Below are 17,244 nucleotides of genomic sequence, written 5' to 3' on the forward strand. Positions count from 1 at the left end.
CGGCCACTCCAGGCCACAGGCCCTGGAACACAAACAACGGCCCTTTTCCCAGGGAAGAAAAAGTCACCACCTCCGTTTCATGGTGTCAGTTTGCAGGAGGTACTTGGCACTCTCAAACCAGCTTGACTTGGCACTGGTGCCAGCTTGCATCTGGGAGGCATTCTGCGCAATATGGATTTTTAGGAGCCAGCTGGCCTCTCCGGGCCACAGGCCCTGGAACACAAACAACGGCCATTTTCCCAGTAAGCAAAAGTCACCACCTCAGTTTCATGGTGTCAGTTTGCAGGAGGTACTTGGCACTCTCAAACCAGCCTGACTTGGCACTGGTGCCAGTTTGCCTCTGGCAGGCATTCTGCGCAATGCGGAATTTTAGGAGCCAGCCGGCCACTCCAGGCCACAGGCCCTGGAACACAAACAACGGCCCTTTTCCCAGGGAAGCAAAAGTCACCAACCCTGGTTCTTGGTGTCAGTTTGCAGGAGGTACTTGGCACTCTCAAACCAGCCTGACTTGGCACTGGTGCCAGCTTACATTCTGGAGGCATCCTGCGCAATGCGGGATTTTTAAGAGCCAGCCGGCCACTCCAGGCCACAGGCCCTGGAACACAAACAACGGCCCTTTTCCCAGGTAAACAAAAGTCACCACCTCCGTTTCATGGTGTCAGTTTGCAGGAGGTATTTGGCACTCTCAAACCAGCCTGACTTGGCACTGGTGCCAGCTTGCCTCTGGGAGGCATCCTGCGCAATGTGGAATTTTAGGAGCCAGCCGGCCACTCCAGGCCACAGGCCCTGGAACACAAACAACAGCCATTTTCCCAGGGAAGCAAAAGTCACCACCTCCGTTTCATGGTGTCAGTTTGCAGGAGGTACTTGGCACTCTCAAACCAGCCTGACTTGGCACTGGTGCCAGCTTGCCTCTGGCAGGCATCCTGCGCAATGCGTATTTTTAGGAGCCAGCCGGCCTCTCCGGGCCACAGGCCCTGGAACACAAACAACGGCCCTTTTCCCAGGTAAGCAAAAGTCACCACCTCCGTTTCATGGTGTCAGTTTGCAGGAGGTATTTGGCACTCTCAAACCAGCCTGACTTGGCACTGGTGCCAGCTTGCCTCTGGCAGGCATCCTGCGCAATATGGATTTTTAGGAGCCAGCCGGCCACTCCAGGCCACAGGCCCTGGAACACAAACAACGGCCCTTTTCCCAGGTAAGCAAAAGTCCCCACCTCCGTTTCATGGTGTCAGTTTGCAGGAGGTACTTGGCACTCTCAAACCAGCCTGACTTGGCACTGGTGCCAGCTTTGGTCCTGCGCAATGCCGAATTCTAGTGGTCAGCCAGCCATTTATCCTTTCAGCATGTCCCTAGCAAAAGGCTGTTGTAGTACCCATGTTGTGGCTGTTTTGTGTTCCCCTTGGGTGCCTTTAGCAGCTGCAATGTGCCTGGAGATATGGGCTTTGTCGTTTTAAAACCCTAACCCGCTCTTTTACCCTAACTCTGTGCAGTAAACACTGCCTTGGGCTAAGGCTAAGCCCGAAATGTCCTAAGAAACCTTCAAGAATCCCCTCTATAGCCTTAGAAGTTTTGGAACTTGCCTGAAAAAAACCTGCTCAGACTCCAAGCCCCACCTGTTGCTCTTTAACCCTCAGATGTTTTCCCTACCTTTATGCAGTAGATCTTTTTGTCCTCTCAGGGTTCTGTCGTTGTCCTGGTATAAGAGCTGCTGTCTTGTCCCACCGGGAGGGTTCCGCTCTGTTCTGGCACGTACGGGTTGCTGTGTTGTGCTGCTGTTGGGGGAAAAGGCTGTTGTTAGGGGGGCTGGTTAGGCTGAGATTAGGGCTGGGCTGAGGGGTGGTGCATCTGTACCCTAACCTGCCTCCTAAGCTGTACCCTGTAGCCCTGATCTCCACTGGATTGCCCAGCCCTCAAGCCCTCTCCCTTTACCCCTCACCCCCTCCTTCTGCCCCCCAGCCCTCAGGCTCTGTCACCTTCAAGCCCCCTCTCAGCTCCTGTGTGTCATCCTTAATCCCTCTCCTTTGCCCCTCAGTCCCCAGCTTCTCTGTGCCCCCCTCCAGCTGCCCCTGCCACCCTCAGCATCTCTGTGTGTCACCCACTGTCCCCCCTCCCTGCTCCTCCCTCTGCCACCCTCAAGCCCCCACAGTGCCCCTCAAGCTGCCCCTCAGCCTCTGTCATGCCCCAAAAGGACCCTAGAAAACCCTATCAATTCTCTAAAAAAGCCCTAGTTTTCAAAGTGTCCTAAACACCCCACAAATACCTAAAAATAGCCTCAGAATACATTAAAAATACCCTACTTTTATAAAGCCTCTAAAACACCCCTAAAAATCCCCAAAGAACCTTTAAAAAAATCCCTAAAGAGTCCTCAAAGAGCTCTAAGAACACCCGTAAAGTCTTTAAAATGCCCTGATAAGACCCTAAAAGAAGCCCTAAAAAAATTCCCTCAAAAACCTTAGAAATACTCTAGTCCTAAAAAAGTCCTCCATATACCCTCAATACTCCTCAAAAAGGCCTAAAAACTTTTAAGTAGTCCTAAAAAAGCCACAAGAATACCCCAAAACACCCCTAAAAAATCTAATTAGTAGTAAGACAGCCCTTAAAACACCCTAAAAAATTCTTTTAAAAGCCCTAAAGGCATCCTAAACATTCCCAGAGATTTCCTAAAAAACACCTGCAAAAAAAAACCCTAAAATATCCTTTAAAATCCCTGAAAAAAAACCTAAAAAAACTGCTCAACCCCTACCTGTAACTCTGTAGCCTCCAAACATCATCCCTCCCTTTTAATTGGGGTAACAGCCTGCAGCTGCTGGGAGGGTTCTGGGGCGGTCCCACCATTAGGGTTGCACCTGTACTCTAACCCTACCTGGTTCCCTGTGTCCTTTGCACCCCTAACCCTCAGCGTCAGCTCTCCACCTGTCAAGGCCCCTCCCATTTGCCCCTCAGCCCACGATGTCTGTGTGTCACCCCAAGCCCTCTGATATTGTCCCTTGGCCCCCTGACCTCCACCCTGCACTCTCCACCCGGGTAGGGGTGGTTCTTAGGGTGAGCTTAGGTGTGGTGTGAGGGCTGGTTCACCTGTCCCCCTCAAGGACCCCCAATTTGCCCCTCAAGGCACCCCCTGCCCCTCAGCCTCTTTGTGTCATCCTCAAGTTCCCCACTGCAGCCCCTCAGCGTCTCTGTGCCACCCTGGAGCCCCCCTTGGCTCCTAAAGGCCCCTTGTGCCTCTCAGCTGCCCCCATGTCACCCTGCAGCCCCCTCCCCTCAGCCCCCAGCCCCTGGTGACACCCTGCAGCCCCCTCCCCTCAGCCCCCAGCCCCTGGTGACACCCTGCAGCCCCCTCCCCTCAGCCCCCAGCCCCTGGTGACACTCTGCAGCCCCCTCCCCTCAGCCCCCAGCCCCTGGTGACACCCCTGGTGACACTCTGCAGCCCCCTCCCCTCAGCCCCCAGCCCCTGGTGACACTCTGCAGCCCCCTCCCCTCAGCCCCCAGCCCCTGGTGACACTCTGCAGCCCCCTCCCCTCAGCCCCCAGCCCCTGGTGACACTCTGCAGCCCCCTCCCCTCCTGCAGGGAGTCACAGGAGGGGGGTGGGGGGAGAGAGGGATGGGGCAGGGGACAGCTGGGGAGGGCTGAAGGGCAGAGTGAGGGCTGGGGCAGGGGGCAGCTGGAAGTTCCAGCAGGGGTGAGAAGCAAGAAGAAGAAGAAGAGGGCTGAGGGGAGGAGGCAGTGCTTAGGAGGGGGCACCCCAAATCTCCCAGACTGAAGCTGCAGCAAAATAAAACCCTGGTTACCCTGGCAGTGCCAAGCACCTCCTGCAAACTGACACCAGGAACCTGGGCTGGGGAGGTTTTTTTTACCTGGGAAAAGGCTGGCATTGATGTTCAGGGGCCTGTGGGCCTGAGTGGGATGCTGCCTGCTGGAATTCCACACAGGACCCCTCCCAGACCCCACCTCTCCTTGCCATGACCCCTAGGAAAAGGGAAGGGGCAAATCCCACCATGTATACAAGCCCTCAGTGCAGCTGCAGCTGTTTGGCTCCAAGTCGTTGTAGCAAAAAAGAAAGTGCTGTGATTTCCCTGAAGAGTTTTCTTCTCTATCAAGTCCTTTACTCCCCTTGAATTCAAATCAGAGGAGCCAAAGGGCAGAAAACTGGTAAAAAATAAAACTTTGTGTTTAGGCAGCATAGCTAAATAAATTGGGTAATTTGCTGTTAACTTACATAATTATTGCTTAGTGACTGCTAAGTAGTACTCCACATGTGACTGAGTAGGATGGCGAACAATACCAATTACACGAACAGTCCAAGTCCCCTCGGGCCCTCTAATTAGGGCTATCCACATTATAAACAAAAATAAGGAAAATAATTGCTTCCCGGGCTATGAAGCACATGCCAGGCTCACCCCTCTCTGAAATATTTGGTCCCAGGGCACTGAAATGTAGTTTAAAACCCTTAAAATGCTGAAAAAGACAGAGCCTCCTTCAAGTGAACCCCTTAAAACGAGGAAGTGGCGTGGTTTTTCCTTGGAGCTGTGTTCTGTGCCCAGGTGCTCCCCCAGCCTCTGCGAGATGTTCCAAGCGTCCTTCCTTGAGAGACCACTCCCCCCCCCCCGGGAATCCCCTCGGCCCGCGCCCAGCGGAAGCTCAGGTGCGCCCAGGTAACCCCCAACAACAGGCCCCAGCAGCACCCGCCCCCTCCGCACTGGTCAGATCGCGGGTTAGGCATTGCTTGGGGCGCGAGAGAAGCGGCAGAGTTTTATTTATTTCCGAGGAGAAGCTGCAGAGTTTTATTTATTTCCGGAGAGAAGCACGACGGCCACACCGGGCGGCCATGTCCCCTGCTGCCGCGACACTGCCGTAAAGCGCCGAGCCAAGCCCACCGTGCCGGTCGCGCCGCCGTAAAGCGCGGCGAAAGATGGCGGCGGTGACGGTGTGGGAACCGCGGGCCGGGCCGGGCCCCGCCGGGCTGCACCGGGAGTGGACGGCGGAGCCCGTCAGCACCGGCGTGAGTGCGGCGGGGGGACACACCTGGAGGGCTGCGGACTCGGGCTGGGGGTGTTATGGGCCAGGAGAAGCCGCCGTGGAGCGGAGGGGGCGCGCTCTGGGGAAGAGGGTCTCCGGCGTGCGGCTGAGGGGGCAATTGGGGCTGGGGGAGCAGAGCTCCCTGAAGAGTGCGGGAAGGTGAATGTGGGTCAGACGGACCCCCCTGGAGAGGGGAGGGGTGGTTCCTCTGGGGAGGGGGAGAGTTGCTGTGGGGCCGGGAGTTCTTTGGAAAGATGATTTCTGTGGGGCGCGGGTCGGTTTCTGTGAGGCGGCGGGCTGAGTGGGGCTGGATCTGCTGTGGGAAGGGGGTGTCTATGGGGCAGGGGGTCTCAGCCTCTCCATCCACTCTCCCCAGACCACCATCATGGCCGTGGAGTTCGATGGAGGCGTCGTGATAGGGGCCGACTCCAGAACCACCACCGGGTGAGCGCCGTGACGTCATCGGTGACATCACGGGGGTCCGGGACCGCGACATGGGGTTGTCACTCTCGTCAGGGTGTCACTATGACGCCACTGGAAGCCACCCCCAAAGCTGTGGGCAGGGTCCCAGGTGTCCCCAGGTATCAGTGTCACACCTTGCCTTGTCACAGGCATTTTCCATCACCAAAACCTCCCAAGAATCCTTTTATTTATTTGGAATAATTCCTGCAAAAAATGTCCTCAGGTGAAAGTTTGTCCTCCTGGTCCCAATTTTTGTATTTCTCTCCAAAGATTCCATTTTTATTGGCCAAATCGTTTTTCCTCTTTTAGGGGGAGTTTTCAGTCAATCCCACAGAACCCAGCATGTTGATAAAAATTGGATTTAAATTCCATGTTAAAATCACCCAATCCAGAGGGCTTCCTGCATCCTTCTAATAATTCTTGATTCATCTGTAAAATATGGGACGCTTCTTACTCTATTTTTATTATAACCTTGCGCCCATTATGTGTAAAAATTCCTCCCAGTGCCTCAGATCTTTGAACAAAACCTGAATTATTTTTATTGATTCCATCCTGGTAATCCTGTAAAATCCATTTCCCAGAGTTCCCCAGGGGTTATCCCCAGCTTTCCGGGATTTCCTCTCCTATTTCTTTTCATTGCTACCACAGAAAATCACATTTTCCAATTCCCATGCCTGCAAAACCTGGCACTCGCTGCCCAAAGAAATTCCACCATCTTTTTGGGGCCCACAGCTGCTTTCCAGGGCTTTGTCAGCTCCTCCAGTTCCTGTTGCAGTGGCACCTGGGGGGTTGTTACACCTGTTACAGTGCCACCTCCCAGTGTCACCTCAGGGGGTTCAGTGTCACCCTCAGGGGTTTGTTGCACCTCTTACACTGTCCCCTCAGGGCTTTGTTACAGTAGCACCACAGTTGTGTCCCCCAGCGCCTGAGCCACCTCCAGTGGCTCTCCCGGTGACACAGCCACCGTGTCCCCCAGGGCCTACATCGCCAACCGTGTGACAGACAAACTGACGCCCGTCCACGACCGCATCTTCTGCTGCCGCTCGGGCTCGGCGGCCGACACGCAGGCGGTGGCCGACGCCGTGGCCTACCAGCTGGCCTTCCACAGGTACCCCTCCAGGTCCTGGGGCGTGGGGCAGGGCCGGGGGAGCCAGCCCCAGCCCCACGCCCGGCCCTGCCCTGCAGCGTGGAGCTGGAGGAGCCGCCGCGGGTGCGCACGGCCGCGCGCCTCTTCCAGCAGAGCTGCTACCGCTACCGCGAGGAGCTGAGCGCCGGCATCATCGTGGCTGGCTGGGACCCCCGCCGGGGGGGACAGGTGGGCTCCCTTCACTGCGTGTCCCCTTTTCTGCCCTGCAGCATTCCCCTTTCTGCCCTGGAATGTCCTTCTTTGACACCCTTTCTGCTCTGGAGTGCCCTTTTTTCCGCCCTGGAATGTCCTTTTTTGACACCCTTTCTGCCCTTGAGTGCCCTTTTTTTTCCACCCTGGAGTGTTCCCCTTTCTATCCCTTCTTCTGTCCCAGAATGTCCCTTTTTTGCCTGAGTGTCCCCTTTTCTATCCAGGAGTGTCTCACTCTGCCCCACATCTCCTTCTGCCTCCTAGTATCCCCTTTTCCACCACACAGCACTCACCTGTGCCCTACAGCCCCCCCTTTCTGCCCCATAACCCCATGTTTTCCCTACAGCCCCCCCCCTTTCTGCCCCGCAGCCCCTTCCTTTGCCCCACAGCACCCTAGAGCCCCCCCTGTGCCCCCCAGGTGTACGTGGTGCCCATGGGAGGGCTCCTCCTGCGCCAGCCCTTCGCTGTGGGGGGCTCAGGCAGCTCCTACATCTATGGATTCCTGGATGCCACATTCCAGCCTGGGATGAGCCGCTCCCAGTGCCAGGAATTCGTCGCCCGTGGTGGGTTTGGGGCACAATGGGGAACTTGGATGGGGTGGGGGGAGAGGGGGGAAAGGGTCCTGAGAGGGGGCTTGGGGTCCTGAGAGGGAATTTGGAGGCACAGAGGAGTTTGGCTGGCATTGAGGGGTTTGGGCATGACCTGGGAGGGGACTTTGGGGACATGGAGGGTTTGGGGGCAGTGCTGAGGGGATTTGGGAACAGGAGTGGTGTGGGGGGTCCTGACCTGTGTTCCCCCAGCCCTGGCACTGGCGATGGTGAGGGATGGCTCCAGCGGGGGCGTCATCAGGCTGGCAGCCATCACTGAGGATGGGGTGGAACGGACGGTCCTGGCTGGCTCGGACCTGCCCTGGGGTGACGGTGGCCCCACGGTCTGAGGGAGAGCCCCCCCAGGACTCCCCAGTTTGGCAGGGGAGACAATAAACAGCTCTGCTGGATGTTGCTGGGGTGTGCCTTTGGAGTGCCCTGCTGTCACCCTGTCCCTGGCAGGGGTGGGTGACGGACACGGAACCCGCCCCCGGTGTGACAGAGATAAAGCACCCCCCAGTGTCCGTGGGTCTTGCTTTAATTACATGATCACGATCCATGATTCGTTAACGAAGCGCAGGGTGGAGGGTGCTGGGGGAGGGGAGGGGGGGAATTTCAGGGGGCTCCTGCCCCACACTGTGACCTTGATACTGGTTGGTAACAAAACCCCCAGAGGGGTGGGAAGGGAGCACAGGGGGAGGGCACCCTACAGTCTCTAGAGGGCTGCCCCACAGGGACAAGGCATCCCCTGGTGTCCCCACAGGAGGGACCCACCACCCCTGCATCAGGTCCAGAGCCCCTCTGTAGGGCCCCAGGGATCCCTCCAGCCCCAAGGAGTGGGTCCTGCACCCCTATAGGGCCCAAGACCCCTCCATAGGGCCCCAGGGCCACTTCATAGCCTTGATGGGGGTGGTCAGGCACTCCTGCAGAGCCACCTCCCCCCAGCCCCTGGTGGTGTGGGGGGGTCAGGCACCCCCACAGCACCTGAGGGTAAAGTCAGACACCCCCAAAGCCCCTTCACTGGGGGTCAAGTGCCCCTGGAGAGCCCACAGGATGGGGTCAGATCCCCCCGACCCCCCCGGGGGTGTCAGGCACTGAGGAAGAGCCGCTGGTACCACTTGTTCATCTGCTCGAGGAAGATGAAGGTGAGCACGGTGTGGGGGCCCAGGCGGGCGTAGTAGGGGGTGAAGCCCTTCCAGAGGCTGAAGAAGCCCTCGTACCGCACCACCTTCAGCAGCACATCCTGCAGGAGCAGTAGTGTGTCAGGGAGCCCTCCAAAATAATGGGGGGGCCCCCCTAAAAAGAAATCCAGGGATGCCCTTCCATGGGAAGGATGGGAAAGCTTCCTTGAAATAACATGGACACTCTAAAAATGATGGGGAATCCTCCCAAAATTATGAGAAACCTTCCAAAACCAACAGGGATTTCCTCTCTCCCCCCACCAAAATAATGGGGAAGCTTCCTAAAATGCCAGGGGAGCTCCCCAAAATTATGAGCATCTCCTCAAAATGACCTGAATTTCTCCCCCCGCCTCCAATGACAGGGAAAACACCCCCAAAATGGTGTCAACTCTCCCACCCCCGTTGAAAGGGAACTCCCAAAATGACAGAGGAGCCCCTCCTGAATTAAAGGGGGCTCCCAAATGGTGTCACCCTCGCTCACCAGCCCGTTGCGGTACTCGGGTTTCCCATCTATTGTCCGCATGTTCTGGATCCTGTCGGGCAGAATTTGGGGGTTAAACAGGAGGTTTTGGGGTGTCCTCTCTGTGGTTATCTAAAGGGGAGCAGGGGACACCCCCCAGAAATGCACCCACCGGGTCTTGACGATGTCGACGGGCATGGAGGCGGCCGTGGTCACCAGCCCGCTGATCATGCTGGCGCAGAAGTGGCACAGGATGTCGTCACGGAAATGCCCTGGGGGCACCCCAAAACATCAAAGGGGAACGGGGGCAGGGAGAGTGCACTGGGATTTAGGGTTCCCCACGGCCAGACCCACCCCCTGAACTCACCAGAGTCGAGCAAGAATTGTTTGGATTGGGAGTAGGAGGCGAGCTGGGCGGCATTGACCACCACAGCACGGGCCATGGTGGGGATGCAGCCCTAGGGGAAAAGGGTGTGTCTGAGTAAGCTGTGCACCCCCAGACCCCACCACATCCCCCCACAGACCATGCTCTGCCCCCTCACCACAGTGGGGACACAACCCTGGGGTGGCAGATGGCACTTTGGGGGACCTAGCTCTCGCCCCCCCAGAGCATAGGGACACCCCCTGCATCCCCGGGGAGGCAGCAGGGGGGTCATGGCAGGGGTCCCACAGCCCCCACGTACCCTCCACAGTGTGAGCACCCCCTCCTCCCTCGCCATCCTCACGAGGGCGTCGAACACATTGTGGTACCCGCGGCGCTCACCGGGGGGTAGCCTGGGATTCAGGGCAAAAAAAGGCGATTTTGGTCAAAAAAGCAGACTCAGGGAGGCTGACGGGGGCGCAGATGTGTTGTGGAGGGCTGGGAGCTTACCTGCCATCAGCTGTCATGCGGATGAGGGCCACCTCAGCCGGGGTCCCCACGAAGGCCCCCGCAGCCCCTGCAGTCATGCCCATGGCTGCCTTGGCTAGGAAGGGAGGGGGGGTCCCGTCAGCCCCCCCAAAACGCTCCAGGAGGACGCTGTAGATGCCCAGGCGGGTGGTGGTGTAGGTGGCCTGGCGTAGCAGCCCCGCTGACAGCCTGGGGAGACACAGAGAATGGGAGGAGTCCCAAAAATGGGGGAAGGAGGGGACAGGAAAGAGCTCAAGCCTGGCAGGTGCTGGGGTTTTGGGTGGGGGGGTTGGGGGCTGTATCCCATGTAGATGATCAGCAACCTCCTGCAGCATGGGACTGACCCCAGGGTGTGCAGGTTTGGGGGGATCCCAGGGGGTCTGGGGGGCGCATACCCTGTGTAGATGCCCCTCAGTCCCTCGTGGCGCAGGATGGAGCCCAGGGCGTGCAGGGATGTCCGGTACTCCCGGCCCTTGGCCCCAGCCCCGCTCAGCTGCATCCGGTTCTTCACCAGGTCCAGGGGCTGCACGAAGACTGTAGCCCCCATCCTGCAGGAAATGGGGTCAGGTAGGGTCGGGGGGCCCCAAAAACACTCACAGCCCCCCATCTCCACCCACAGCCCTCTCGGAGGAAATCTGGGGTGACGAGGACCTTTGGGGATCTACGGGGGGGGCACAGGGAGGGTTTATGGAGAGCTGGATGGGATTTCGGGAGCTTTGAAAAGGTTCGGTGGATTGGAATTGATTTTGGAGGAGGGTTGATTGTGATGGGAGGGTTGGGGGGTCTGAAGGGGGTTTGGGGAGCACTTGAGGGCCAGAGAAGGGATTTGGGGGAGGCTGTGGGGGGCAATGATGGGGACCGAGGGAAGTTAAAGGGTTTGTGGGGGGCTGAGGGGTTAGGGGGGACACCGGGGGTGGTTTAGGGGCGCCCTGAAGGCTCTGGCAGGGGGGTTGTGGGTTCGGGAGTGCGGTATCCCGATTTTGGCGGAGGTGGGGGGGATATGGGGGGAGGCTCTCACCCGGCCAGGCCGCCGAAGAGAAACTTGACGGATTTCGGGGAGGTCTTGGGCCTCTCGGCCGCCGGTACCGCCGCCATGACGGCCGGGCCGTGGTCCCGGGGGCGCGGGGGGGGCGCGGGGTCCGGCACCGGCGGCGACCCAAGGTGACTCGGGGGGGGCGCGGCGCCAGTGCGCCTGCGCGGAGCGCCTGCGCGGCGCTGGGGCGGGGGCCCCGCGCAGGGAGCGCGGCTGGGCGGGAAGCTCCGCCACCAAAGAGGGCGTGTTCCGCCCTCTCGTCTTTCATTGGTGGAGCGTGTTTAGGCGGGAAGGGGAGTTCTTCTTTAAGCGAGGGGATCGGTTGGGGCGGAGGCTTGGGCTAGGTAGCCCCGCCCCTCTCTCGCGAGAGTTCGCCATCTTGGGGGGCTGAGGGGAGCCGGCGGCCGCGGGAGGGGTCGGCGGCCGGCGCCTCACGAACTCGGTCCCGCCGCTGCTCAGCGCCGTGGGGCGACCTCTGTCCCGTGCTGTTCCAGACGGTGAGTGCTGAGGGGTACTGGGACTGGGTGATACTGGGAAGCATTTGTGACGCTGGAGGGCGCTGTCAGGTACTGGAAGGCTCTGAGGCTGTGAGGGGAAGTGCTTGGTGCGCTGGGGATCACTGGGAGGCGCTTTGAGCGCACTGGGGGTCACTGGGAGGCGCTTTGGGGTCACTGGGGGACAGTGAAGGATGTCTGGGTCTACTGGGGGCAATCTTACGTGCACCAGTCAGCACCGGGGTCACTCGGAGTCCCCCTGCTCATCCTGGCACATCCCGCTGACCTCTACTGCTGGTTCTAACTGGGAGGCACTGGTGAGGTACTGGGTACTGCACACCAGGACTTCCGTTCCCCTCCCCTCCAGCCCCCCCAGTTTAAGGTGCTGGGGAAACCAGAGGGCACACGGTGGCAGGGATGACACAGGTGACAGCATCCTACAGGTGACAGGATCGCCTGGACATGGCGTGGGAGCGGGGCAAGGACACTGTCCTGCAGGATGCAGGGGTGCGTGGCTCCGCAGTGATGGGGTGACGGTGGGGGCCCCAACACCTGGGTCCATCCATGCTGGGTGAGGGGACAGGGGACAGGACAGTTCCATCTGCCCCACAGCCCAACTCCTGATCCCCCAATCTACCAAAATTCCCGCTGTGGGGCAACCGCGGGCCCTTCCCCCCTCCCGTGAGTCACACGGGGGGTGAGGGGGGGGGAGGGGGAGTAGGAAGCGCCAGAGCCACCACATTGCCCTTATAAGGCCTCGACTCGTCGGCACCGGGAGCTGCTTCCGCCTGCCCGGGCGCCCAGTCCTGCTGCACATCTGCTGCTGTACCCCACAGAGCCTTGCCACATCCCCATCTCTACCCCACACCACCTTCCTCACCCCACGTCAGCCCCCCCATCTCCCCCTGTCCCACCCCATCCCCCACATCAACCCATCCCAGCACCTCCCCAACCCCCACCTCTGCCCCCCACCACCCCCTGAACACCAGGGGAGCCCTGCCCCACAGCCTGCCAAAAAATCCAGAGTTCCTGTCCCCCGATTCCCCACAGCCAGCCCCTTCTGTTCCCCCTGATGTCCCCCAGCCCCCTTGTTCCATCCTACCCCCCCAGCTGACCTCCCCCCACAGCCTCCACCACAAGTGCAGCCCCCCAATAAAGCCTCTGCCCCCCAACTTTGCCTCCTGAGAGTCAGGGATGGGGGGGGAACGACAGCGTAGGGCAGGTGCCGAGGCGTCACCCCCGCCCCAGCGTGGACTTTGTGCCCCCAGGGCACGGCAGCACCCTTGGACCCGGGTATCCGCCCTGGGTGGAGGCAGAGCCGCGCCCCGGGGCTCCCCTGCAGCGCCCCAAAACCCCGAGCCACAGCCACTCCCCACAAGGGCACTTTATTGCTGCCGGCAGCGGGGACTGGGGGCGGGCAGGGGGTGGGGGACGGGGTCCTGCTGGTCCCTGGCGGCTCCTGCTGGTCCCTGGGGGTCCCGGGGGTGGCCCCCAGCCCCCTCAGTACTGGCTGCGCCGCAGGTGATTGGCCATCTCGTAGCATTTCTTGTTGACGCAGCCGCCGTGGACGCCCTCCTTGCCCATGGCCAGCACGATGGCTGCAGGGGTGTGAACAAGGTAGGGGGGTCACCCCAAGGCTCCCCAAGCCCCCAGAGAGACAGGGGGCAAGGGGGCACAAGGGCAGGAAGCAGGGATGAAGGGATGCCAGGAGTTAGCAAGGGGTAATTTGTGGGGACCTGGGTCAAAGGGGAGGGGGACAATAACGGGAAGCAGGTCAGGGGTGACACAGGTGACAGGGCAGGTGACGTGGCCAAGTGGAGCTGTGTGGGGGAGAGGACACAGGGTGACACTGGGGGGGGCACCTGGGGAGTGACAAGTGCTGGGAGTGACACCGGGTGACACTGTGATGCCATAAGATACATGGGAGGCTTGGGGTCATGGGGGGTGACAGGAACTGGTCAGGAGGTGACACGGGGTGACAGGGAAGTGGGCAGAGTGTGACACAGGGTGACAGGGAGGTGGGCAGGGGGTAACACGGAGTGACAGGGGGGCAGTGACATGGGGTGACAGGAAGGCAGGCAGGGGGTGACACAGGGTGACAGGAACTGGTCAGGAGGTGACATGGGGTGACAGGGAGGTGGGCAGTGGGGGTGACACGGGGTGACAGGGAGGTGGGCAGTGGCAGTGACACGGGGTGACAGGAAGGCAGGCAGGGGGTGACAGGGAGGATCCAGGGGGAGGCTCCTCTTGTTGGTGATTTTAAAGGTGGGGGGTCCCAGGGGACAGAAAGGCAGGGGGTGTGCTGGGAGGGCGATGGGGCTGACCGAGGGTGAGGGTGAGGGGTGACGGGGGGCAGTGGCAGGGGTCCCTCACTCTTGTTGGTGATGGCAGCCGTGATGTTGAAGGTGGGCGCTCCGGCGGCGCCCTTGGTGCGCAGGTCCATGCTGTGCTCGCCCTCCACCAGCAGCGAGTCGCGGATGACGGAGCAGCGCAGACCCCCCAGCGTCAGCCCCTGCACCAGCAGCGGGCCCCGCTCGGGGCCCACCAGCGCCGCCACCTCCGCTGGCTGCGGGGACAAGGGTCAGGGGCGCCCCGAACAGAGCCCAGACCCCCAAACCCACCTGTGAGGGACTGCCGCAGCCCGCCCTGCTCATGGCCTATCACTTTTGCAGGCTGGGCGGGGTGGGGACAGGTCAGGGGGACCCCAAAGACCCACACTCAGGGACCACCAAAGCCAAAGCCCCGGGCAGGGCCCCTACAGGGCACTCGGCAAACTGGGACTCTCGGAACTCTTACTCCATGACCATAAAAGGGACCCAGGTGTCCCGGGACCCCCGTGACTCCCGCCAGGGACCCCACGCGAGAACCCTGATCCCCGAGGGGTCCCTGCAAGGGGACCCGAGCATCCAGGGATCCCCGTGACTCCCCCAAACTCGGGACCCTCGAGGGCCAGCACTTCCACGAGCTGCCACGGGGGAGAACAGGTCGGGAACCCCAAAACCAGCCCCCCAAGAACCCCAGAAACGACCCGCCCCCCAAACGAACCGCCCCGGGACCCCACACTGAACTCAGACACCCCAATCGGGACCTCGGGGACCCCAATGGGCCCCGTCATGATCCCCGGGGTGGCTCCCCACCCGGGGGACCCCCGTAACTCCCCCGTGACCCCAGACAGGGACCAGGGCTCCAGTAGCTCCCCTCTTTCCCACCATGGGCTTCCCCAAACTTCTCCCTTCCCCCCCCCCATTTCCGTGGGGGGAAGTGGGGAGGGGGGTGCGCGCGCGCCGCCCCTCCCCCACAGGAAGCCCCGGCCGCCCCTCCTCCACCGGGAAGTGGCCGCATTCCGCGCATTTTTAGAGGGTTTTTAAGTGGGGAGGGGTTCCTCCAGCCCTCCCCCCCCGCCACGAGACCCCCGCCATCCACTCACGGGAGCGAAATGAAAGCGACGGGAAGCGGGGACGGAGGTCGCCGAAGCACGTGGTGCTCGCCCATCCCCCCTTCCGCGCCCGCCCGCGACCCCCGAAAACGCTCGAAGCGGGGTTAAGGAGGGGGCTGCCCCGCCGCCGGGCCCCCCTCCGCCTCCAGGGCCCCCCCGGCACCGGCCCTCCCCCGGCACCGGCTCCGCGGGCACGGGCAGCGCCCGAGCCCCCCCCGCCGCGCTCCACGCTGGCGCTTTTGCGTTTTTCTCCCTTTTTTGTCCTTCCCGGAGCCCGTCGCGGGAGGGGTGGGGGGGGTCAGCCCCGCCCCTCAGAGGCCGCCGGGTCCCCCCGCCCTCCGCGCGCTTGGGCGGGAAACGCCTCAGCGCGCTGCCCCCCCTCGGCCCCGCCGACGCCGGCCTCTCACCGTGATATTGGCGAAGGTCTTGCCGGGGGCGGCGGCCCAGACGGCGGGGGTGTCGCGATAGCCGACGATGGCGGCATCCTGGCAGGTGCCGTCCGCCAGCAGCGTCTCCACGTAGGGCGCCCACCCGCTCATGGCGGCGGCGGGCGGGCGGGCGGGGCGCGGGGCGCGGCCTTCCGCGGGGGGCGGGACTTCGCCGGGGAAGGGGCGGGCTTTTCGCTTGGCGCCTGCGCGGTGGGGTCGAGGCGCGGCGGCGGCGGAGGAGCAGCGGCGGCGCCGCGCGGCGGTTTTCATAGGGGACGCAGGGGGCGGGGCCGGGGCGGAGCTAAGGGGGCGGGGCTAATGGGAACATCCCGCGCGCTGCGGAGGGCGCGCGGCGATTATTGGGGGGGGGGGTGTGGTGTGAGGCAGGGGGGCTTTTAATCGCGACATCTCCCGCCCGTTGCGACCCCCGCGATGTCCCGGCCCGCGCCGTTACTGCGATCCTGGCGCTCCCGTTCACTGCGCGCCCTTCCCTTACTGCGCCCACCGCCCCCCTCAACCCAAGCCTTTCGTATTCTGCATCCCGCGATTATCACGATGCATCAAAATTCGAACACCCCCTCAGTATCCCGACGCTCGCTTCCGTTAACTGGACCGTCCACATTATCGCGAACCCCATCCTTTATTGTGCCCCCTCTTCCCCGTTATTCCGACCCCCCTCCCGCTATCGGGACACTCCCATGGATATCGTGACCCTCCCAGACCGATAAAGAATCTCTCGTTTTTGCGCCTCCTCCCTCTATATCGCGATTCCCGGTTATTCTGATTCACACACGCCCTTATCGCGATACCCCGCCCCGCTCTGGGCCCTTCGCGCAGCCCCGAGCGGGGGTCGCTGGCGGGGGGCGACAGCTCAGTGTGAGTCGGGGGGCGCGGGACCCCCGCCCCTCCCCCAGCGGGTCTCGGTTTGGCTCAGACCCAGGCGGGACTTTCCGGGGGGAGGGGGGAGGGGCAGCGGTTTCACTTCCTGCCCCGGGGTGGGGGAGGGGCTCGGCAGTTGACGACGGGGAAGGGAGGGGGGACCGAGGAGTTCGGGATCGTCTACCCTCGAGGGGGGCCGAGGGTGCCAGGACCCCCAGAACGGGGCTGGGGGGGGTCTCGGCCTCGTGAGATGCCCCTTCCCCCCGCCAATAAAAGGACCGGCCCCGCCCCCCCCCCCCTCCGGCGAGAACTTCCCCAGGAAGTGGTCAAAGCCACCGCCCCTCCCCCACGCTGTGGGGCTCCATGGGGCTGAGCTCCCCCCTCCCCCACCCCTGGTACTCCTTAGGGGCTGAACTCCCCCACAAAGGGCCTTCTGCGCCCCCAAAATCGTGTGTCCCCCCCAGTTCGCCCCCTCCCCTTCTGGCGGCTGCTGTTCCCCCCAGGGCCTTCAGGCGGCGCTGCAGCCCCCCCCGGCTGGGGGTCGGGTTATAGCGACCTTTGAGGGGGGGCTAAAAATAGCCCCAAACCCGGGGGGGGGTGGGGGGACACCTGGGGACCCTCTCAAGTGCCACCAGCCTCGGGCACTCGTGTCCCCGCCCCGTTTCCCCCGGCGGGGGCTGAGTGTGACCCCGGTCCCTCCGGGGAGGAGGGGCGAAGGGATGGGGGGAGGGGGTGGGGCAGAGGCAGCACCGGGTGGGAAGGGCCCGAACCCACCCTGGGTCCCTCTGGGTGTCCTGGGTACTGGGGCGGGGGTCTGGGCTCAATGAGGGTCTCCCCACGGGATTGGGAGGGGGGCATGGGGTCAGCTCAGAGCACTGGACATGGGGGTTCTCCCTGTTTTGGGGGGCTGCCTGTGGGGTCCGGGGTCAGGCTGGGACCCCCAGGACTTTGGCCTGGACCCCGGGGTCCCCCAGCCCACAGCCTGGAGATCCCAGATTTCCATGGGAATCTCCCACGGGAGCTGGATTTGTTCCAGCTG

General features: G+C 61.9%; 3 protein-coding genes across 3 annotated transcripts; 1 reads left to right on the forward strand and 2 right to left on the reverse strand.

Moving 5' to 3' along the window:
- The first annotated feature begins 4,847 nt into the window (after positions 1–4,847).
- PSMB6 (proteasome 20S subunit beta 6) lies at positions 4,848–7,815 on the forward strand. The gene is made up of 6 exons (XM_059872593.1): positions 4,848–5,003; positions 5,397–5,464; positions 6,459–6,590; positions 6,668–6,797; positions 7,237–7,381; positions 7,619–7,815. The coding sequence occupies exons 1-6, from the start codon at positions 4,914–4,916 to the stop codon at positions 7,753–7,755; spliced, it is 702 nt and encodes a 233-aa protein (XP_059728576.1). The 5' UTR covers positions 4,848–4,913; the 3' UTR covers positions 7,756–7,815.
- Positions 7,816–7,925: 110 nt separating this feature from the next.
- On the reverse strand, positions 7,926–11,129 carry SLC25A11 (solute carrier family 25 member 11). The gene is made up of 8 exons (XM_059872592.1): positions 10,954–11,129; positions 10,331–10,483; positions 9,918–10,124; positions 9,730–9,820; positions 9,414–9,504; positions 9,219–9,318; positions 9,068–9,119; positions 7,926–8,648 (listed from the first exon to the last, which is right to left on the reverse strand). The coding sequence occupies exons 1-8, from the start codon at positions 11,028–11,030 to the stop codon at positions 8,493–8,495; spliced, it is 927 nt and encodes a 308-aa protein (XP_059728575.1). The 5' UTR covers positions 11,031–11,129; the 3' UTR covers positions 7,926–8,492.
- Positions 11,130–12,831: 1,702 nt separating this feature from the next.
- PFN1 (profilin 1) lies at positions 12,832–15,545 on the reverse strand. The gene is made up of 3 exons (XM_059872594.1): positions 15,306–15,545; positions 13,836–14,028; positions 12,832–13,060 (listed from the first exon to the last, which is right to left on the reverse strand). Exons 1-3 carry the CDS (start codon positions 15,435–15,437, stop codon positions 12,963–12,965), a joined length of 423 nt encoding a protein of 140 aa, XP_059728577.1. The 5' UTR covers positions 15,438–15,545; the 3' UTR covers positions 12,832–12,962.
- Positions 15,546–17,244: the final 1,699 nt, after the last annotated feature.

The sequence above is a fragment of the Haemorhous mexicanus genome, chromosome 37 (assembly GCF_027477595.1).
Source record: "Haemorhous mexicanus isolate bHaeMex1 chromosome 37, bHaeMex1.pri, whole genome shotgun sequence".
NCBI lineage: Eukaryota > Metazoa > Chordata > Aves > Passeriformes > Fringillidae > Haemorhous > Haemorhous mexicanus.